Source organism: Anomaloglossus baeobatrachus, chromosome 1 (genome assembly GCF_048569485.1).
Source record: "Anomaloglossus baeobatrachus isolate aAnoBae1 chromosome 1, aAnoBae1.hap1, whole genome shotgun sequence".
NCBI lineage: Eukaryota > Metazoa > Chordata > Amphibia > Anura > Aromobatidae > Anomaloglossus > Anomaloglossus baeobatrachus.
In genome coordinates this window covers 634,519,811-634,536,714 of record NC_134353.1, presented here as the reverse complement: position 1 = coordinate 634,536,714, position 16,904 = coordinate 634,519,811, and the positions used below count along the sequence as shown (strand labels likewise).

The window sequence follows — 16,904 nt, the reverse complement described above, 5'->3', positions numbered from 1 at the left end:
AAGGCAAGAGTATTGAGCGCGGCTGCCCCCATCTATTCGGGGTCATGCTGGGAGTCTGCATGTTGCATTCTTGTGGTCAGGTAACCAGGTCAGGAATACTGACCGTGTGCAATGTGAGGATTCACAAGTCTGCAGTCACATAGAGTTAATACAGACTTGTCATTTTAGACTGGACAACCCCTTTAACCCCTTCACGACCGCGGGCAGTAAAATTACGTCCTATTTTAACGTGACTTAACGACCAGGGACGTAATTTTACTGCCTAAAGTTCATTTGATTGACGTGGCCATAGCAACGGCTTTCAAATGATGTTCCCTGCTGTTTCTTACAGCAGGGGACCTTTGCTTCACCCCAGGGGGGGTGGCATCGCCACCCCGCATCGACGATCGATGTGATTGGCTGTTCAAATCTGAACCGCCAACCACATCTTTCGCACTGATTTCGGTAAAAATAATGCCGGAAATAGTGCGATACTGTGAGATCCGGCCATGAGATGCCGTAGCAGGTACAGCAGATCATAGGTGGATCTCAAACATGCCGCCCCCAGCCCCTGCAGCACTGTTTGGAGCGATCGTGCTATGACGTGCAATCGCTCCAATCAGTGTGCAGTGGGGCGGTTTGATTTGCTGGTGGTCGCCCTCCCCAGGCCTGTGCTGGTCTGGGGACCCTCCCCCAACATGTCTGCAGCGTGCAGCACTGGCTGGTACTAGTGGTACCACGCCACCGCTGCTGTCACGGAGCAGGAGCGGTGAGTATTGTGCTCACCTTGCAGCCCCTGCGCGCTCCTTTGATTGCTCCTGCGCGCTCCCGTAATGGCCCCTGCCCGTGCCCCCCTGCGATCTGCCCCCCGACATCCCGATCTGCCCCCCCGACATCCCGATCTGCCCCCCGACATCCCGATCTGTCCTCCGACATCCCGATCTGCCCCCCGACATCCCGATCTGCCCCCCGCCATCCCGATCTGCCCCCCGCCATCCCAATCTGCCGGCCTCCCCCGTGATCTCTATTCTGCAGCTCCTCCGGTATCTCCCTCCTCCTCTGCTCTCCCCCTCTGCTCTCCCCCTCCCCCTCTGCTGTCCACCTCCCCCTCTGCTGTCCCCCCGACGTCCTCTTACCTGTCTTCACCGGCCGATCACATCTGCCTCCATCGCTGGGTCCCTCTTCCTGGGTCTTCTGTTGATCTGTCCAACTTCCTGCCTGCTGCTCCTGTAAAGCTGTTCCTCCTGCTAATCCTCTGGGTACTGTGAGTATAACTTTTTTTTTTTTTTTTTTCTTTTTTTTCCTCTATCCCCTGTCCATTTTTACACCTCATGCGTCCGTTTGTCCCGCCGAGCGCTGATCAGGAATGCAGATAACGTATCTGCATCCGTGGTCAGTTTTCGGCGGGACTTTTTTTCCCGTATCCCCGACGCTTTTTGTATCGCATCAGTCCGTGCGTCCCGCCGAGCGCTAATCAGGGATGCACATAACGGATCGGCATCCCTGCTCAATTTTTGGCGTGACAAAAATCATCGGGGATACGGAAAAAAAAGTCACGCCAAAAATTGAGCAGGGATGCCGATCCGTTATGTGCATCCCTGATCAGCGCTCGGCGGGACGCACGGACTGATGCGATACAAAAAGCGTCAGGGATACGGAAAAAAAAGTATCGCATCTGTCCGTGCGTCCCGCTGAGCGCGGATCAGCATCCCTGCTCAATTTTTGGCGTGACTTTTTTTTTTTTTCTGTATCCCCAGTGCTTTTTGTATCTCATCCGACCGTGCCTCCTGCAGCGGCCGATCAGTGCACTGCGTCTGTGCATTTGAAAAGTCAAATGGCGTTCCTTGTCTTCTGAGCCCCGCCATGCGCCCAAACAATTGATTTCCACCACATATGAGGTATCTGCGTACTCGGGAAAAATTGCACAATACGTTTTATGGTGCATTTTTTCTTGATACCATTGTAAAAAGAAAAAAAAAAGCTACCTTGTTGCTGCAAAAATTTAAAAAAAAATAAAAGAAAAATAAATAATTTTCACGGTTCAACGTTATCAACTTTCAGTGGAGCCCCTGGGGGTACAAGGGGCTCACTAAACATCTAGATAAATTCCTTGAGGGGTCTAGTTCCAAAATGGGGTAATTTGTGGGGGAGCTCCACTGTTTAGGCACCATAGGGGGGGTCTAAAAACGTGACATGGCATCCGCTAATGATTCCAACCAATTTTGCTGTCAAATGGTGCCCTTCTCTTCTGCGCCACGCCATGTGCCCAACAATTACTTTCCACCACATGTGAGGTATCTGCGTACTCAGGAGAAATTGCACAATACGTTTTATGGTGCATTTTTTCCAGATACCCTTGTGAAAAAAAAAGCTATCTGGTTCAAGTAACAGTTCTGTGGTAAAACAAAAGAAAATTGTATTCATGGCTCAACATTATCAACTTCTGTGGAGCCCCTTGGGGCTCACTAAACATCTAGATAAACGCCTTGAGGGGTCTAGTTTCCAAAATGGGGTCACTTGTGGGGGAGCTCCACTGTTTAGGCACCTCAGGGGGTCTCCAAACGTGACATGGTATCCGCTAATGATTCAAACAAATTTTGCTGTCAAATGGTGCTTCTCTTCTGACCCCCGCCATGCGCCCAAACAATTACTTTCCACCACATATGAGATATCGTCGTACTCAGGAAAAAAATGCACTATAAATTTCATGGTGTATTTTTTCCTGATACCCTTGTGGAAAAAAAAGCTACTTAGTTGAAGCAACAGTTTTGTGGTAAAAAAAAAAATATTCTTTTCACAGCTCAACTTTATAAACTTCTGTGAAGCCCCAAGGGGGTTCAAAGTGCTCACCAAACATCTAGAAAAATTATTTGAGGGCTCTAGTTTTCAAAATGGGGTCACTTGTGGGGGAGCTCCATTGTTTAGGCACCTCAGGGGGTCTTCAAACCTGACATGGCGTCCGCTAATGAGTGCAGCTAATTTTGCGTTCAAAAATTCAAATGGCGCTCCTTCCCTTTCGAGCTCTGCCATGTGCCCAAACATTTGATTTCCACCACATATGAGGTATCTGCGTACTCAGGAGAAAATTGACAATACATTTTATGTTGCATTTTTTCCCGATACCCTTGTGAAAAAAAAGCTACCTAGTTGAAGCAACAGTTTTGTGGTAAAAAAAAAAATTTTTCTTTTCACGGCTCAACGTTATAAACTTCTGTGAAGCCCCCAGGTGTTCAAAGCTGACATGATGTCCGCTAATGAGTGCAGCTAATTTTGCGTTCAAAAATTCAAATGGCGCTCCTTCCCTTTCGAGCTCTGCCGTGTGCCCAAACATTTGATTTCCACCACATATGAGGTATCTGCGTACTCAAGAGAAAATGCACAATAACTTGTAGGGTGCACTTTCTCTTTTCTCCCTTGTAAAAATGAAAATTTTATGGCTAAAGTAACATTTTTGTGTTAAAAAGTAAAATTTTCATTTTTTTCTGCCACATTGCTTTGGTTCCTGTGAAGCACCTAAAGGGTTAATAAACTTCTTGGATATGGTTTTGAGCAGTGTGAGGGGTGCAGTTTTTAGAATGGGGTCACTTTTGGGTATTTTCTGTCACCTCGACCTTTCAAAGTCACTTTAAATGTGATGTGGTCCCTAAAAAAAATTATTTTGTAAATTTTGTTGGAAAAATTAGAAATTGCTGATGAACTTTGACCCCTTCTAACTTCCTAACGAAAAAAAATTTCTTTCGAAAATTGCGCTGATGTAAAGTAGACAAGTGGGAAATGTTATTTAGTAACTATTTTGTGTGACATATCTCTCAGATTTATGGGCATAAATTTTCAAAGTTTGAAAATTGCGAAATTTTCAAAATTTTCGCACAATTTCCTAAATTTTCACAAATAAACGCAAAAAGTATTGGCCTAAATTTACAACTGACATGAAGTACAATATGTCACGAAAAAACAATGTCAGAATCGCCAGGATCCGTTGAAGCGTTCCAGAGTTATAACCTGTCAAAGTGACACTGGTCAGAATTGCAAAAAATGGCCCGGTCATTAGGGTGTTTTAGTGGCCGGGGGTGAAGGGGTTAATAGGGAAAAGCTCATTAAATTTTCCCTATCTACCGTAGTAGCAGGTGCATAGCACTACAAAACCAAAAATGTTCACACAATTGAGTAGCTCACATGGTCTTTAAAGGAGTCTGCTGCTTTTAATAAAGGAGCACTTTTCAGGAAAAAAAAGTCATCCATTCTGCTGAGTGAACTGCACATTATGTAAGTATCAGTGGAGTTCTTTACCTATTGTTTTATTAGTGAATTATTTACTTCATTCTGGTCACCTATTGTCTCACAAAACCTCTAGTCACATTCTCAGACTGATGCATCAAACGATGTGCTACTGGAATTCAGTTTCCTTATGTATTTGTATCTAGGCCTCCTTGTGATTTTTTTTTTTACTTTTTTGTTTTTATGTAGTTTTTTTGTATTCAGTACAAACAGGGAGTGGCCCCCTTCTCAGCGAGCTGGACATTTCATTCTGTGAATCCCCCTGACTGTGTGTGTCCTGTTGGGACCCGGTCGCTCTCAGCCCTTAGCCACATTGAGGCCTATTTTAGACCCATGGTAAGGTTTTAATATTAGAGAGTGTAGGTACTATCCCAACTGGGTACACCTTGGCGTTGGTGGGATAGCTTTATGCTTTTTTTGATCAAAAACAGTGTTTACTAAGTACCCTATGTTTATATGCACTATGCTTTTATTTAGTTACAGCGGGGTATTTTTTCACAATTTTTTCCTTGGTTTCTCTTTGTCTCATGGCCAGTGTGAACATGGTCTCACAAGTACCATGTATACCATCTCATACTCCGGCTCACTTTTTTGTTTTTTTGTTTTTAAGGGGACAATATCAGCACATTACCACAGGGGACAATATGGGAACATTAATACAGGATCGGGGCATTACTAAAAGATGAGGACCAGGATGGAAATATGACTACAATATGTTGGCTAAAATTACTATATGGTGGTAATTGTAAAACGATATTGCTTACAAGAAGGGGATAAAATGTAACAAAAAAAATCTAAATAAAGAATGATTTTTTTTTCCCATAAAAATTATTTTTAATATATAAACTGAAATAAAAACGTGCACATTTATTATAATAAACCAGCAAAAAATGTTCAAAAAACGTGATCCAAAAGGTGCATAGAAAAAATACGTGATCACTAAAAATGTCACTGGGTCCAGCAAATAATGCGGCCCCCCAAATAATTTTTTTTCTATGTGTGGCCCTTATACTCAGCCGAGTTTGAGACCCCTGACCTAGAGCAACTGACTTTCAGTCCACAGTGCAAAGGCTGTAGGATTCTGAGATGTAAATTATACATCAGGGGAGAGAAGGGGTTCTCTAGGACCATGAAAAGATAACTAAAGGAAGTTTCACTATAAATAAATTAGCAAATCACAATTGTTTTCCTTAGGGTCTGTGCGCACTGGGAAATTTCTGTTTCTTAAGAAAAATCCGCACCCTCTGGCAGAATTCCGCACCCACAGCAAAAAAACGCATCCAAAATCCGCATGCGGCTTTACCGCAGTTTGTTGCAGTTTTGCTGCGGTTTTTCCGCGGGTTGATCCCTGCGGTTTTTAACCATTATCTATAGCAAAACTGCAGGTACCTGTGGAAAATAAGCGACATGCTACTTCTTTTTGCTGCAGAAATTTTGCAGCAAAACCTGTAGGGAAAAAAAAAACGCCGTGTGCGCACAGCATTTTGGATTTCCCATAGATTTTGCTGGGGAAGGACTGCAGAGAGGTTATGAACAAAAACCGCACCTTTTCTGCAACAAAAACCACAGCAAATCTGCGGCAAAAAGTGCAGTGTGCGCACAGGGCTTTATGGAGGTAATGACTATAGAATTAAAATAACCGCTGCCTTATTACACTGACAGGAGCATGTGCGTAGGACGCTCTTCTGCAGGTCATATCTGTACCATGTATTGCCCATTCAGAAAGTCTATAGCAATGTAGGCACTCTCTATCCTCAGCACCCAGTACCTCCAATACCTCAAGTATAGTTCAGAATATTCATTGGGGGCACAATCTCCTACACATGAAGGGAGGAGGGGTCTTTCTACTGTACATGCTCAGAGGCTCTTGTCCTAACATTGTAGACAGCTCTCTGTCAGTGTAATAAGGCAGTGGCTATAGTCATTACCTCCATAGACAAAATTATTGTGATTTGCTAATTAAACATATTTAAGAATTTATTTATATTGAAACTTCCTTTAGTTCGTTTTTTTCTATTCCTAGAGAAACCCTTTAAAGTAAGAGATTGGTATGGGTTCCACAAGCAGCTTATCTAGTCACCTCAATACCTTTCATGGATCTATACTAGTATATCATCTACAAATCTGCCACTGTTTTCGCATAGTTTTGTGCATTTTTTCTTAGTGGTCTTATATACTAGTCATGTTTTGTACACAGGTTTTAATTTATGATGATTGATAGTACACTATAATGCAAACAACAGTATTCATCGAATAGGTAAAATAATCTAACAGAAGCTTATAAGACAAAAAACACCTGAAAATATGCCATTATAGTGCTAAAAAGCTAGAAATATCTGAAAGGAACCAGCAATAAAGATAAAAGATCACTTTTTATTGACTTAGACATGCTTTTTATTGGCAAGGTGGGCACTCATGGCATTACCAGCTAGACTTTGGCATGGGGCTGCTCTTCCGATTTGATTTTATTCTTATATTCCATCATATCTTTTTCTTCTTGTTCCATTTTTGCATAAAGTTGTACTTGGTCTTCCCGAGGATCCCTTTCACAACCCCCTTCTCTGACCCAGTATATATCCACAAATCCTCCAGAGTAGGCATCTCTTTTCCCTGCGTGGCACACTGCACGCCTGGCAAGTTGACGGGCTTCCTCTTCGTCCATTCCATGCCTATATCCTCCGTCAATGATGCTATATGCATATGGAGAGCCTGATCCCACAGAAATTATATCAGAACAAAGACGGGTTCCATCATTGTATACGTAGCAGATGCACGGTCCATTCCGATCCCAGCCACAAAGGGTGACCGCAGCACAGATATCAGTTCCACGGAATGGCATCATCAAGACGCTTAACATTCGGGCTGCTCCTTGAACACTTGGCATATATCCATTCCTCACTTTATACAGCTTACACTCTCTGGCCAAAGCTCGACCAAAGAACTGGCAATCAGCTGAACTTCCTGAGGTGGTGGCCAGCAGATGACTGTGAATTAAAAAAGCCTTGCGGCTATCAGGGCTGCAGACAAGTTTTCCAGCAGAGGAACGTGAGTCAGTAGCGACACCAACACCCTTTGCATAAAGAAAGGCCAGAGTGGTAGTGCCATGTGCAGGAGGTGGGGGTCCAGAATCACGATGGTGAGAAGAAGACCCCTGGAATGTCTGAAGAAAGTTTGGAGAGTATGCAAAATTGTAGGATGGAGTCAAGTTTAGCCTATGAGATGGATATGGTCTTGAATTACTTGCATCCCATCCACAAACACTCTGCAGTGCCATATCATCTAGTGATAGAAAAGCCTTCGAGGTTCTTCCGAGAGTAAACCACTATGAATGAAAATGCTGATAAATGGTGACACATTTATCATACTTTGAGGAGGGCAATGGTAATTGAAGAAGCATAATACACTGTAAATATGGTTTATAGAGCCAATCCCTGTTCAGCATCCACTGAAATAAGATACTTAGCTTATAATACATGCCAAAGCATGAGGAGGAAGAGAAGATGATAAACGAGGGGAAGCAGCTTCATGATGCTTCATCAATAGCTCACTAAACACAAACTTTTTTTTCCACTGATGCAGAGCAATTATGAAGTACATTATTTACTCCTGTATATACCATAACTTATTTAGTCATGTTATACCATATTTAATCATGTGCTTACCTAAACGTATATAAAGGTTATCAAAACAGTGAGTACATTCCTCACAATTTGGAAATATTATATTATATTTTTTCATGAGACAACACTGGAGAAATTACACTTTGATAAAATGTAAAATCGTGAGTGTACTGTTTGTATAACAGTGTCAATTCGGTGTGCCCTCTAAATAACTAACACACAGCTGTTAATGGCTAAACCGCTGGCAACAAAAATGAGTACGCCCCCTAAGTGAAAATGAACAAATTGTGCCCAATTAGGTAGTTTCCCTCCTTGATGTCATGGGACTCATTAGTGTTAAAGTGTTTCAGGTATGAATGGGAAGTCGGTGTGTTAAATTTTATGTTATGTTAAATATATGTGTATATACCCCAGCCCCTCCTGTGATGTATATATATGTGCCCAGCCCCTCCTGTGATATATATACAGTATGTCCCCAGCCCCTCCTGTGATGTGTATATGCCCCCAGCCCCTCATGTGATGTATATATATGTCCCCAGCCCTTCCTGTGATGTATGAATTTTTTGCAGCCCCTGAAGGTTGGTAGAAATTTCCAAATGGTCCCCGGAAGAAAAAAGTTTCCCCACCCCTGCATTTCTGAGAAGTGGAAGAGGATTCCAATGGCTCCTGTGACGTTCTAGTGAACTCTATCCCCAAGAGACTTAAGGCAGTGCTTGAAAATAATGGTGGTTATACAAAATATTGACACTTTGGGCACAATTTGGCCATCTGAAGGTCTTCTTCACAAAACACAACAGAAATAAGATTTTTCACTTTCACCCTCACGCAATTTGAAAACTCTTCCTCTTGGAAGACCCTCCGTCACATACTCTCTCCCTTGTATACACGGTATTGACGGTATTAGTTTTTATGTGCATAACAAAATAAATGGGGAGAACTTGGTTGATTCCCCAAAGATTGTCCTATTGTCAATTTTACCGGAGTCTATTAAAGCACAGAAGATGAGTTTGTTGAAATTTTTCCTAAAATCTACACGCATTTTGATCAGACACAAAATAGATTGGCCTATTCTTTTCTCATGCCAATATGGCATGAGAAATCATTCACAGATGGACACTGCCCCATAGTTTTACACTGATGCTAGTGCAATCCAATGTTTTATTGGACTGCACTCATCCATGCAAAACGCAAGTGTGCCGCCCCAGCAGCGGATCGAACCGCTCGGGTCCGGGGGTAGTGTCTGTTCGTGGCTCGAGGGTCTCCGGACCCGGTGGCTTGGGGCCACACTCTAAGGGGTACTTTGCACGCTGCGACATCGCTAGCCAATGCTAGTGATGCCGAGCGTGATAGTACCAGCCCCCGTCGCACATGCGATATCTTGTGATAGCTGCCGTAGCGAACATTATCGCTACGGCAGCTTCACACGCACTTACCTTCCCTGCGATGTCGCTCTGGCCGGCAACCCGCCTCCTTCCTAAGGGGGCGGGTAATGCGACGTCACAGCGACGTCACCGACAGGCGGCCAATAGAAGCGGAGGAGCGGAGATGAGCGGGACATAACATCCCGCCCACCTCTTTCCTTCCACATAGCCATTAGAGGCAGGTAAGGAGATGTTCCTCGCTCCTGCGGCTTCACACACAGAGATGTGTGCTGCCGCAGGAACGAGGAGCAACATCGTATCTCCTATTGGTGCGACATTATGAAAATTTCCAATGCTACACAGATCACCGATTTACGACGCTTTTGCGATCGTTAATCGGCGCATCTAGGTTTCACACGTTGCGACGTCGTTACCGGCACCAGATGTGCGTCACTTTCGATTTGACCCAGACGATATCGCAGTAGCGATGTCGCAACGTGCAAAGTACCCCTAAGTGAAAGGGGGGGATATGTACAGGGGATTTGGTAGATAGTTCGTGACGCCACCTGTGGTGTACGGTAATGGGAAGGTACCGCCCCTGCTGTTGGGAGCACCCGGGGTGATGGAGTGGGGCAGCAAGGTGTAATCGCCCGCCACAGGTAGGGGAAGGCCCCAGGGTTCTGGATGATGCCACTGGGTGCCGGAAAGGGGGATCACTCAGGTACTCACTCAGGCAATAAGCTGACGCTGACAACCGGGTAAACCAAGTCTCTGGGTGCCGCTGCCTCTCGAGGGGAGCTCGTCCGGGTCCCGTCCCCCACAGTGCTGTCTGGTGATCCGTGACCTGCCTCCTTGCACAAAGTTTAACTTCAACTTAGTGGTCCGGTAGTATGAAACTTGTCGGGCCCCGCTCCCCACTGTGGCTAAGTGTGGGAGCCTGCTCTCAGGGCTGACGCTTGGGATTTTCTTGGGCTGCTTGTATGGAAAGCCCTATCCCCCTCGTTGCGCTAGTGCTCCGATTCTGTAGCGGGTGGAAACAGATCATAAAGGCTCCGTTCTCCTCAGGTTAAATGCCGGGTTGCCTGAAGCTTCTACCCGACCTAGGGTCCGTGTACCCCGCCATGCCTTCGCTCCCGGACCGGTGATAGGACCAGGCTGCTGACAGTCCTTCTTGACAGGTCCAGGCACCTAGCCTCAATCCCCTGTGACCGGGGGTCCGACTCCTCTAGGCCCAGACCACCATCTGCAACCTAGACAGCTTCTCCTGGGAGCCACTACTCCCAACCTCTCTCCTTCACTTCTCTCTTCACACCCTCTCTCTGACTGACTGATTATGTGTCGCCCAGGGATAGGGGTTACTCAAAACCGGGCCAATGGGGTCGCTTCTAGAGGTATCATGGTGGCATGACCCGGTCTGTGATCCCAGGCTCCACAACAAAAGGGGAATATGTAAAGGGAGATTGTCTGTGACGACACCCATGGGTTGTGGTGATGAGATGGTGGCACCGCCGCTGCCTCTGGGGACCGTGCCCGGGACTGATGATGTGGGGGCACCAATTGGGAGTTGTGGTGGTGGCAGGGCTTGAAGGGATCAGCACACTTACAGTTCGGTTGTCCTGGTGTTGGATGAGGCTGCTTTCATGTGTAGGGTCAGGAAACACAGAGTCTGTTTTGTCAACCAACTTGCCAAATGGCCGGTCACCTTCGGCGGGTGTCTTCAGGTCCCACACCTAGATGTACAGCCAGGGCCCTTCTTTCCACACTCTGTTTGTCTCTTTCTTGTCTGGACTACTCCGTTTGAACGGCCTCCGGATCGGGTCCTTCTCCCAGCACCGGCGGGCTACAACCCTGTCCCGGTCACCTCAGGCTCCCCGCGACCGGATCTCCGTCGCCTGTGGCCCTCACGGCCACCTAGTCCGGTAGTCCAGGGCTCCAACCCCGGCTACCACCTTCTCTCCAGGGAGCTCCAAGCCTCCCCTGTCAGCTCTCCACTACCTTCATTATTGTTGTAGGTGTGCCCCTGTTTTGTATGCGGTATCTTTCCTCTTCTCCTCCTCAGCTCTCCACTGCCTAAACACAAACTGAAACCTGACTCCTCTCTCTCTCCCTTAGCTCCTCTCGCCCCCTCCCTTTTTCCTGGGGAGGGGGTGAGTCGGGCCTGATTGGGTGGTGTACATCTATGTGGGGATTGTGTAGCTGCCAAGGAGAAATAACTCTTTCTGTGACTACCTGGTTTTGCCAGGGTGTCACACTCCCCCTTGGTTGAATACAGCCCGCACACGGGCTGTCCAGCCACTGACGTTTATTTTAACAGGAAAAGAAAAAGTTAACACATTACAACCATACATCTTCCCATATCGGGAGGTACGTTTGCTTAACCTTTAACTATCCTGCCACCCCCCACCTGCTGTGCAGATGGCCTCCTCCGGGAACTTGAGGACTTTCAACAGGGGTGACAGTCCATAAAACAGTCATTCTTTAAACTTGCGGGTAGCCGTCCATGTTCCGCTACCACTGCTGCTGCTGCCGCCACTCCCAGTACAGGGCACGGGTTCTGTGCTCTTCCTCCTCCTCAGGAGCCAGGCCCACTCGGATGCCCTCGGCACCGGCTACATCCGGCCTTGCTAACTGCCGAGGGCCCCATCGCTCAGTGGCTTGCTCCTCCTCTCTGCAGGTGCACTCCGGCTGCTCCACAGCCAGGACGGGGCATTTGGGAGCGGCTGGCACTGCAGCTGGGGGCGATTTCAGTATGGGTGCTGCCGTCGTTGCGACCGGGCGGACTGACGAAGCAGACATCATCACCGTTGCGGCTGGGCGGACTGCCGGAGCCGACGTCATCACCGTTGCGGCCATGCTTGGGGCCGGGTGATATGTCATCGGGGTTGCAGCCTGGCTTGGGGCCGGATGGGATGTCATCGTGGTTGCAGCTTGCTGTGACATCTTGCCGCTCTTGTGTCCAGGAACGGAATTTTGCAGAGTCCTGGCGTCCCTGCATTTTACAGTTCTGGTTACATGTCACCACTTCTCTGCCCGCCCCCCCTTGGTCTTTTGTGAGCACTCCTCCGGCCGTGTTCCCAGGGGGCAGGGCTTCAACTTTGCGCTGTTTTCGGGGAAGAAGAAGATGGTGCCGTTGTTTTGGCGGGCAAGATGGTGGCAGGTCAAAATTTTTCAAACAGTTCACGGATTACAAGGCGCACGTCATCCAGGTCACGGATGGGGTAAGAATCCTGTTTGTGACGCCAAAATGTGTCACCCAGGGATAGGGGGTACTCAGAACCGGGCCAATGCGGTCACTTCTAGAGGTATCACGGTGGCATGACCCGGTCTGTGATCCCAGGCTCAACAACAAAAGGGGAATATGTAAAGGGAGATTGTCTGTGACGCCACCCGTGGGTTGCGGTGATGAGATGGTGGCACCGCCGCTGCCTCTGGGGACCGTGCCCAGGACTGATGATGTGGGGGCAGCAAGATGGGATCCCCTCCATGGGTAGGGGAGTTGTAGTCCCGGGGCCCAATTGGGAGTTGTGGTGGTGGCAGGGCTTGAAGGGATCAGCACACTTACAGTTCGGTTGTCCTGGTGTTGGATGAGGCTGCTTTCATGTGTAGGGTCAGGAAACACAGAGTCTGTTTTGTCAACCAACTTGCCAAATGGCCGGTCACCTTCGGCTGGTGTCTTCAGGTCCCACACCTAGATGTACAGCCAGGGCCCTTCTTTCCACACTCTGTTTGTCTCTTTCTTGTCTGGACTAGTCCGTTTGAACGGCCTCCGGATCGGGTCCTTCTCCCAGCACCGGCGGGCTACAACCCTGTCCCGGTCACCTCAGGTTCCCCGCGACCGGATCTCCGTCGCCTGTGGCCCTCACGGCCACCTAGTCCGGTAGTCCACGGCTCCAACCCCGGCTACCACCTTCTCTCCAGGGAGCTCCAAGCCTCCCCTGTCAGCTCTCCACTGTCTAAACACAAACTGAAACCTGACTCCTCTCTCTCCCTTAGCTCCTCCCGCCCCCCTCCCTTTTTCCTGGGGAGGGGGTGAGTAGACAACAAAACTAGTGTCAATGGTATATAGTCAAGAGGATCCACTATATCTATATTGACCAGAAAAAACCTCTAAAACGTCACGTTTATTATTATCATTAAAAAATTATATCTAAATCTAAAACACTGGACCATATCCAATTGTACAAGTCACTAACAAAGTCGTGATAAGTAATTATTTAGTGAGGTCCTCAAATAGGGCAGTGGGCAAGGGACGTGCACCACCTGCTATCATTGGGTTATTTAGGTATCACAATAATGGGAAAAAGGAACCTAATGTTCCCTGATGTTTATCCCTACCTAGCAATGGAGGTCAAATACACCTTAATTTTTTGGGTGCCCTGTTCCTCAGCGGCTAGCCCTATATATAGAGGCGGTGAGTAGGGCCTGATTGGCTGGTGTACATCTGTGTGGGGATGTGTAGCTGCCAAGGAGAATTAACTCTTTCTGTGACTACCTGGTTTTGCCAGGGCGTCACAACTACACTCCTCACCTCCCCTCCCTGACCCCCAGGTAGGCGGCTCTATTCCGCTCAAGCCGTCCACTGGTGTGCCTGGTGGGTGTGGTGCAGTGTGTAACTAGGATTTGATTTGCTGTTGGAGGCAACACTGTAGGATGGAGAGCCAGAACCATAAGGGACTTGGATACTGCACGGGAGGGCAGCTTGTGCAGTACCCTGTGATGACCTGATAGTCCAGGGGCGTCACACAAGTGAGACTGAGGCCTTATTGCGGTTCCTGTATGGTCCGCAGTCTGATGATGACTGATAACTCCCAAGTATCTGTGGCGCCCCTGAGGCTCTGGTCACCACAGGGAGCCTCCACAGGGTACTGCACCTCAGTTAAGGTGCGGTATCCATCACAGGTAAGAAGGGCTTAATCACCGTTATTCCACATTCACACTTTACATACAGCTTAGGAGCCTTCTCACAGGGTCGGGGTTGGCTCAGGGTAGATTTGGGGGGTTACGAGAAAGGTAATCCAGCTCTTCAAGTTGAGGTAGGTTTTGTCAGTTGCATGCATGCAACTGACAAAGACTGACATGTAGCTTCAGCCAAAACGCATTTTTTTATACTTTTCTATCATGTAAATTGTTATTTTTCTATAAATAAAACTACCTCAACTTGAAGGGCTGGATTACCTTTTTCTTAACTTGCATTTGAACATCTGACCACATGATTTTTTCCGTGCTCTCAGCAATGCTATAAAGCCTCATTGAAGCAACCTCAGGTAGCTGGTAATAATTATATTTTTCTTCTAGATAGGGGGGTGGCCATCACGATGCATGGGACTTCCCCGGTCACTGAAGCCAGCCACCTGGGGGGGGGTTCCACTTGGGGGTAGAAGTAGGCACAACACACTGCCATGACACAGACAAGTCGGGACCATAGTTCTGACAAGACACTTCTGGAACTCTTGGACTTTACTAGGCCCGGGGCTTGGAGCGGGAGCTCAACCAGGGTTCATAACTGCTGAGGGGGACATCCTAGAAAAAGGACACTTGCTCACTTTCTCTCTCTCCAAACACGGGTGGTGGCCCCTCACTTGCTTGGGATTGACCGGAGTCCACGACTGCAGAGACCAGCACCTGGGTGCAGCTTTATATCAGTGAGTAAAAGAACCTGGAATCGCAGTTGCCAACTCAGACTCTGATTAGCGACGCTGTCGCCACGCACTCCGGCGCTCGCAGGGGACTACCAACCCCGTCATCCCACCCGGGGCCCGCTCTACCAGTGGGGAGCAACACCATCCCGGCTGCCATAACACCCGCCCCGGTGAGGAATTCTGCAGCGGCGGCCACTCCCTGGCGGCATACCACAGGTGGTGTCACAACAAACTTTCCCAATAACCCTGCTTTCCCTACATTTACTGCATGCCTCGGGGCAACGGAACCATGCAAGGCCACCCGTGACATCGCCTGACCCGACCCTCAACGGCCTGGCAACTAGTAGGATAACCATCCACCGGTACCGACACCGGAGAAGCGACCCGGAAACCGTGCACAAGGGGGTACTTGGACCCTGAAGCCAGGACTGGCACCAACGGCCTAGCTAATTAACCAATTGAGGGCCGGATTATAGGTTCTGTCCCAACCTAAGTCCTGAAAAGTAGACAACCACCCACAGAGAGGGATAGGGCATCCGCCAGGGCCCGGTAGATCCCACGGGTCAGCGTCAGACGGGCACAGCTCCCAACCAAGGGACCGGGAGCGGACTTCTGTGTTACACACCGGGAAGTCCATCACAGAAAATACAGAGTGCAGAGGAAAGAGTCACTGATCACTAGCCCGGGTGTGGGACCAGATACACCCGTCTGCGGAGGCCGGCCACCATCACCTTGGTTTACCAAAAGAACTGTGTGTTTATTGACTCCACACATCAGTGCAACCTCATCCAGCACCAGGACAACCGAACTGTAAGTGTGCTGATTCCTGCAACCCTGCACAACACTGGACCCCGGGGCATACATCCCTACCCACGGAGGGGTTAACATCCAGCTGCCATCACATCTTCCCCGGGTGTCCCATAACGGCAGCGGTGGTGCTACAACTCACCACACACCGTGGGTGGCGTCACAGACAGTTTTACAGCAAATCCCGTACAATTACGTCCCTTTTTATTCGAAGTGTCTGCGCGACCCCCGGGTCCAGTAGAGTCCCTCGAGCCATACCGCAGATCCGGATCCGAGCAGCACTGGCTGCTGGCTCGGGGGCGGCACAGGTGCACAGTCAGACTACAGCTCAGAAGCTCCTCAGACCTTCTAATGATAAATCTAAAAGGCTTAAACTAACATTGCAGGTAAACAAAAGCAGACTTTGTGATAAGAGAAGGCTGGCTGTAAACTCCATGTTATCTCTTACAGCATGCTCACTTCAGATTACATAGCAAAAACGTCCTGACAGAGTCACTTTAAGGCTATGTGCGCACGTGTGCGTAATTCATGCAGTTACGCTGCGCTTTGTAGCGCAGCGTAACTGCATGCGTCCTGCGTCCCCTGCACAGTCTATGGAGATTGTGCAGGGGCCGTGCGCACGTGGCATATTAGAACGCAGAAATTCGGCTGCTGCCTGAATCGCTGTGTTCTAAGAAGTGACATGTCACTTCTTCCGTGCGCTTTGCCGGCAGCCCCTGCTCTGTCTATGGCAGGAGCTGCAGGCAGAGCGCACGTTCTCACCGGCACCATGCGCTTCAGAACGGAGCTTTTCAGCTGCGCTCTGAAACGCACCTTTTAGGTGCAGTGCAGAGCGCACACGTGCGCACATAGCCTTAGGCTTGTAAGAGAGGTTTAAAGCAATAAAAACAAGATCCCGTTTTCAGCAGTACCATTTTTATTTATATATGACTTTTTATTCTACTTTTCTGTCAGCTGTTGGATAAAAAAACAAGTTTTATTATTTTTTTCATTGCGTTTACTGAAGGGGTTAACTAATGTGACGATTTTATAGATCGGGTTGTTACGGATGCGGTGATACCAAATATACATACTTATTTTATTTTTTTACATAAATATACATGTTTATTGGAATATTTTTTTTTGTATTTGTACAGTTTTTTTTATTTTTTTACTTATTCCCTATATAGAACGACATAACCTTTCATTGCTATGATCACAGCTACACTGTACTGCAATAC

The 16,904-nt window shown here is 47.8% G+C and overlaps 1 protein-coding gene across 1 annotated transcript; it reads right to left on the bottom strand.

The window, feature by feature from the left end:
- Positions 1-6,685: 6,685 nt before the first annotated feature.
- LOC142316813 (proteasome subunit beta type-11-like) lies at positions 6,686-7,531 on the bottom strand. Its single transcript, XM_075352652.1, has one exon. It carries the CDS (start codon positions 7,529-7,531, stop codon positions 6,686-6,688), a length of 846 nt encoding a protein of 281 aa, XP_075208767.1.
- Positions 7,532-16,904: the final 9,373 nt, after the last annotated feature.

Excerpts from the sequence above, each read along its gene's own strand:
- LOC142316813 (XM_075352652.1), bottom strand. The coding sequence starts at position 7,531 with ATGGCACTGCAGAGTGTTTGTGGATGGGATGCAAGTAATTCAAGACCA.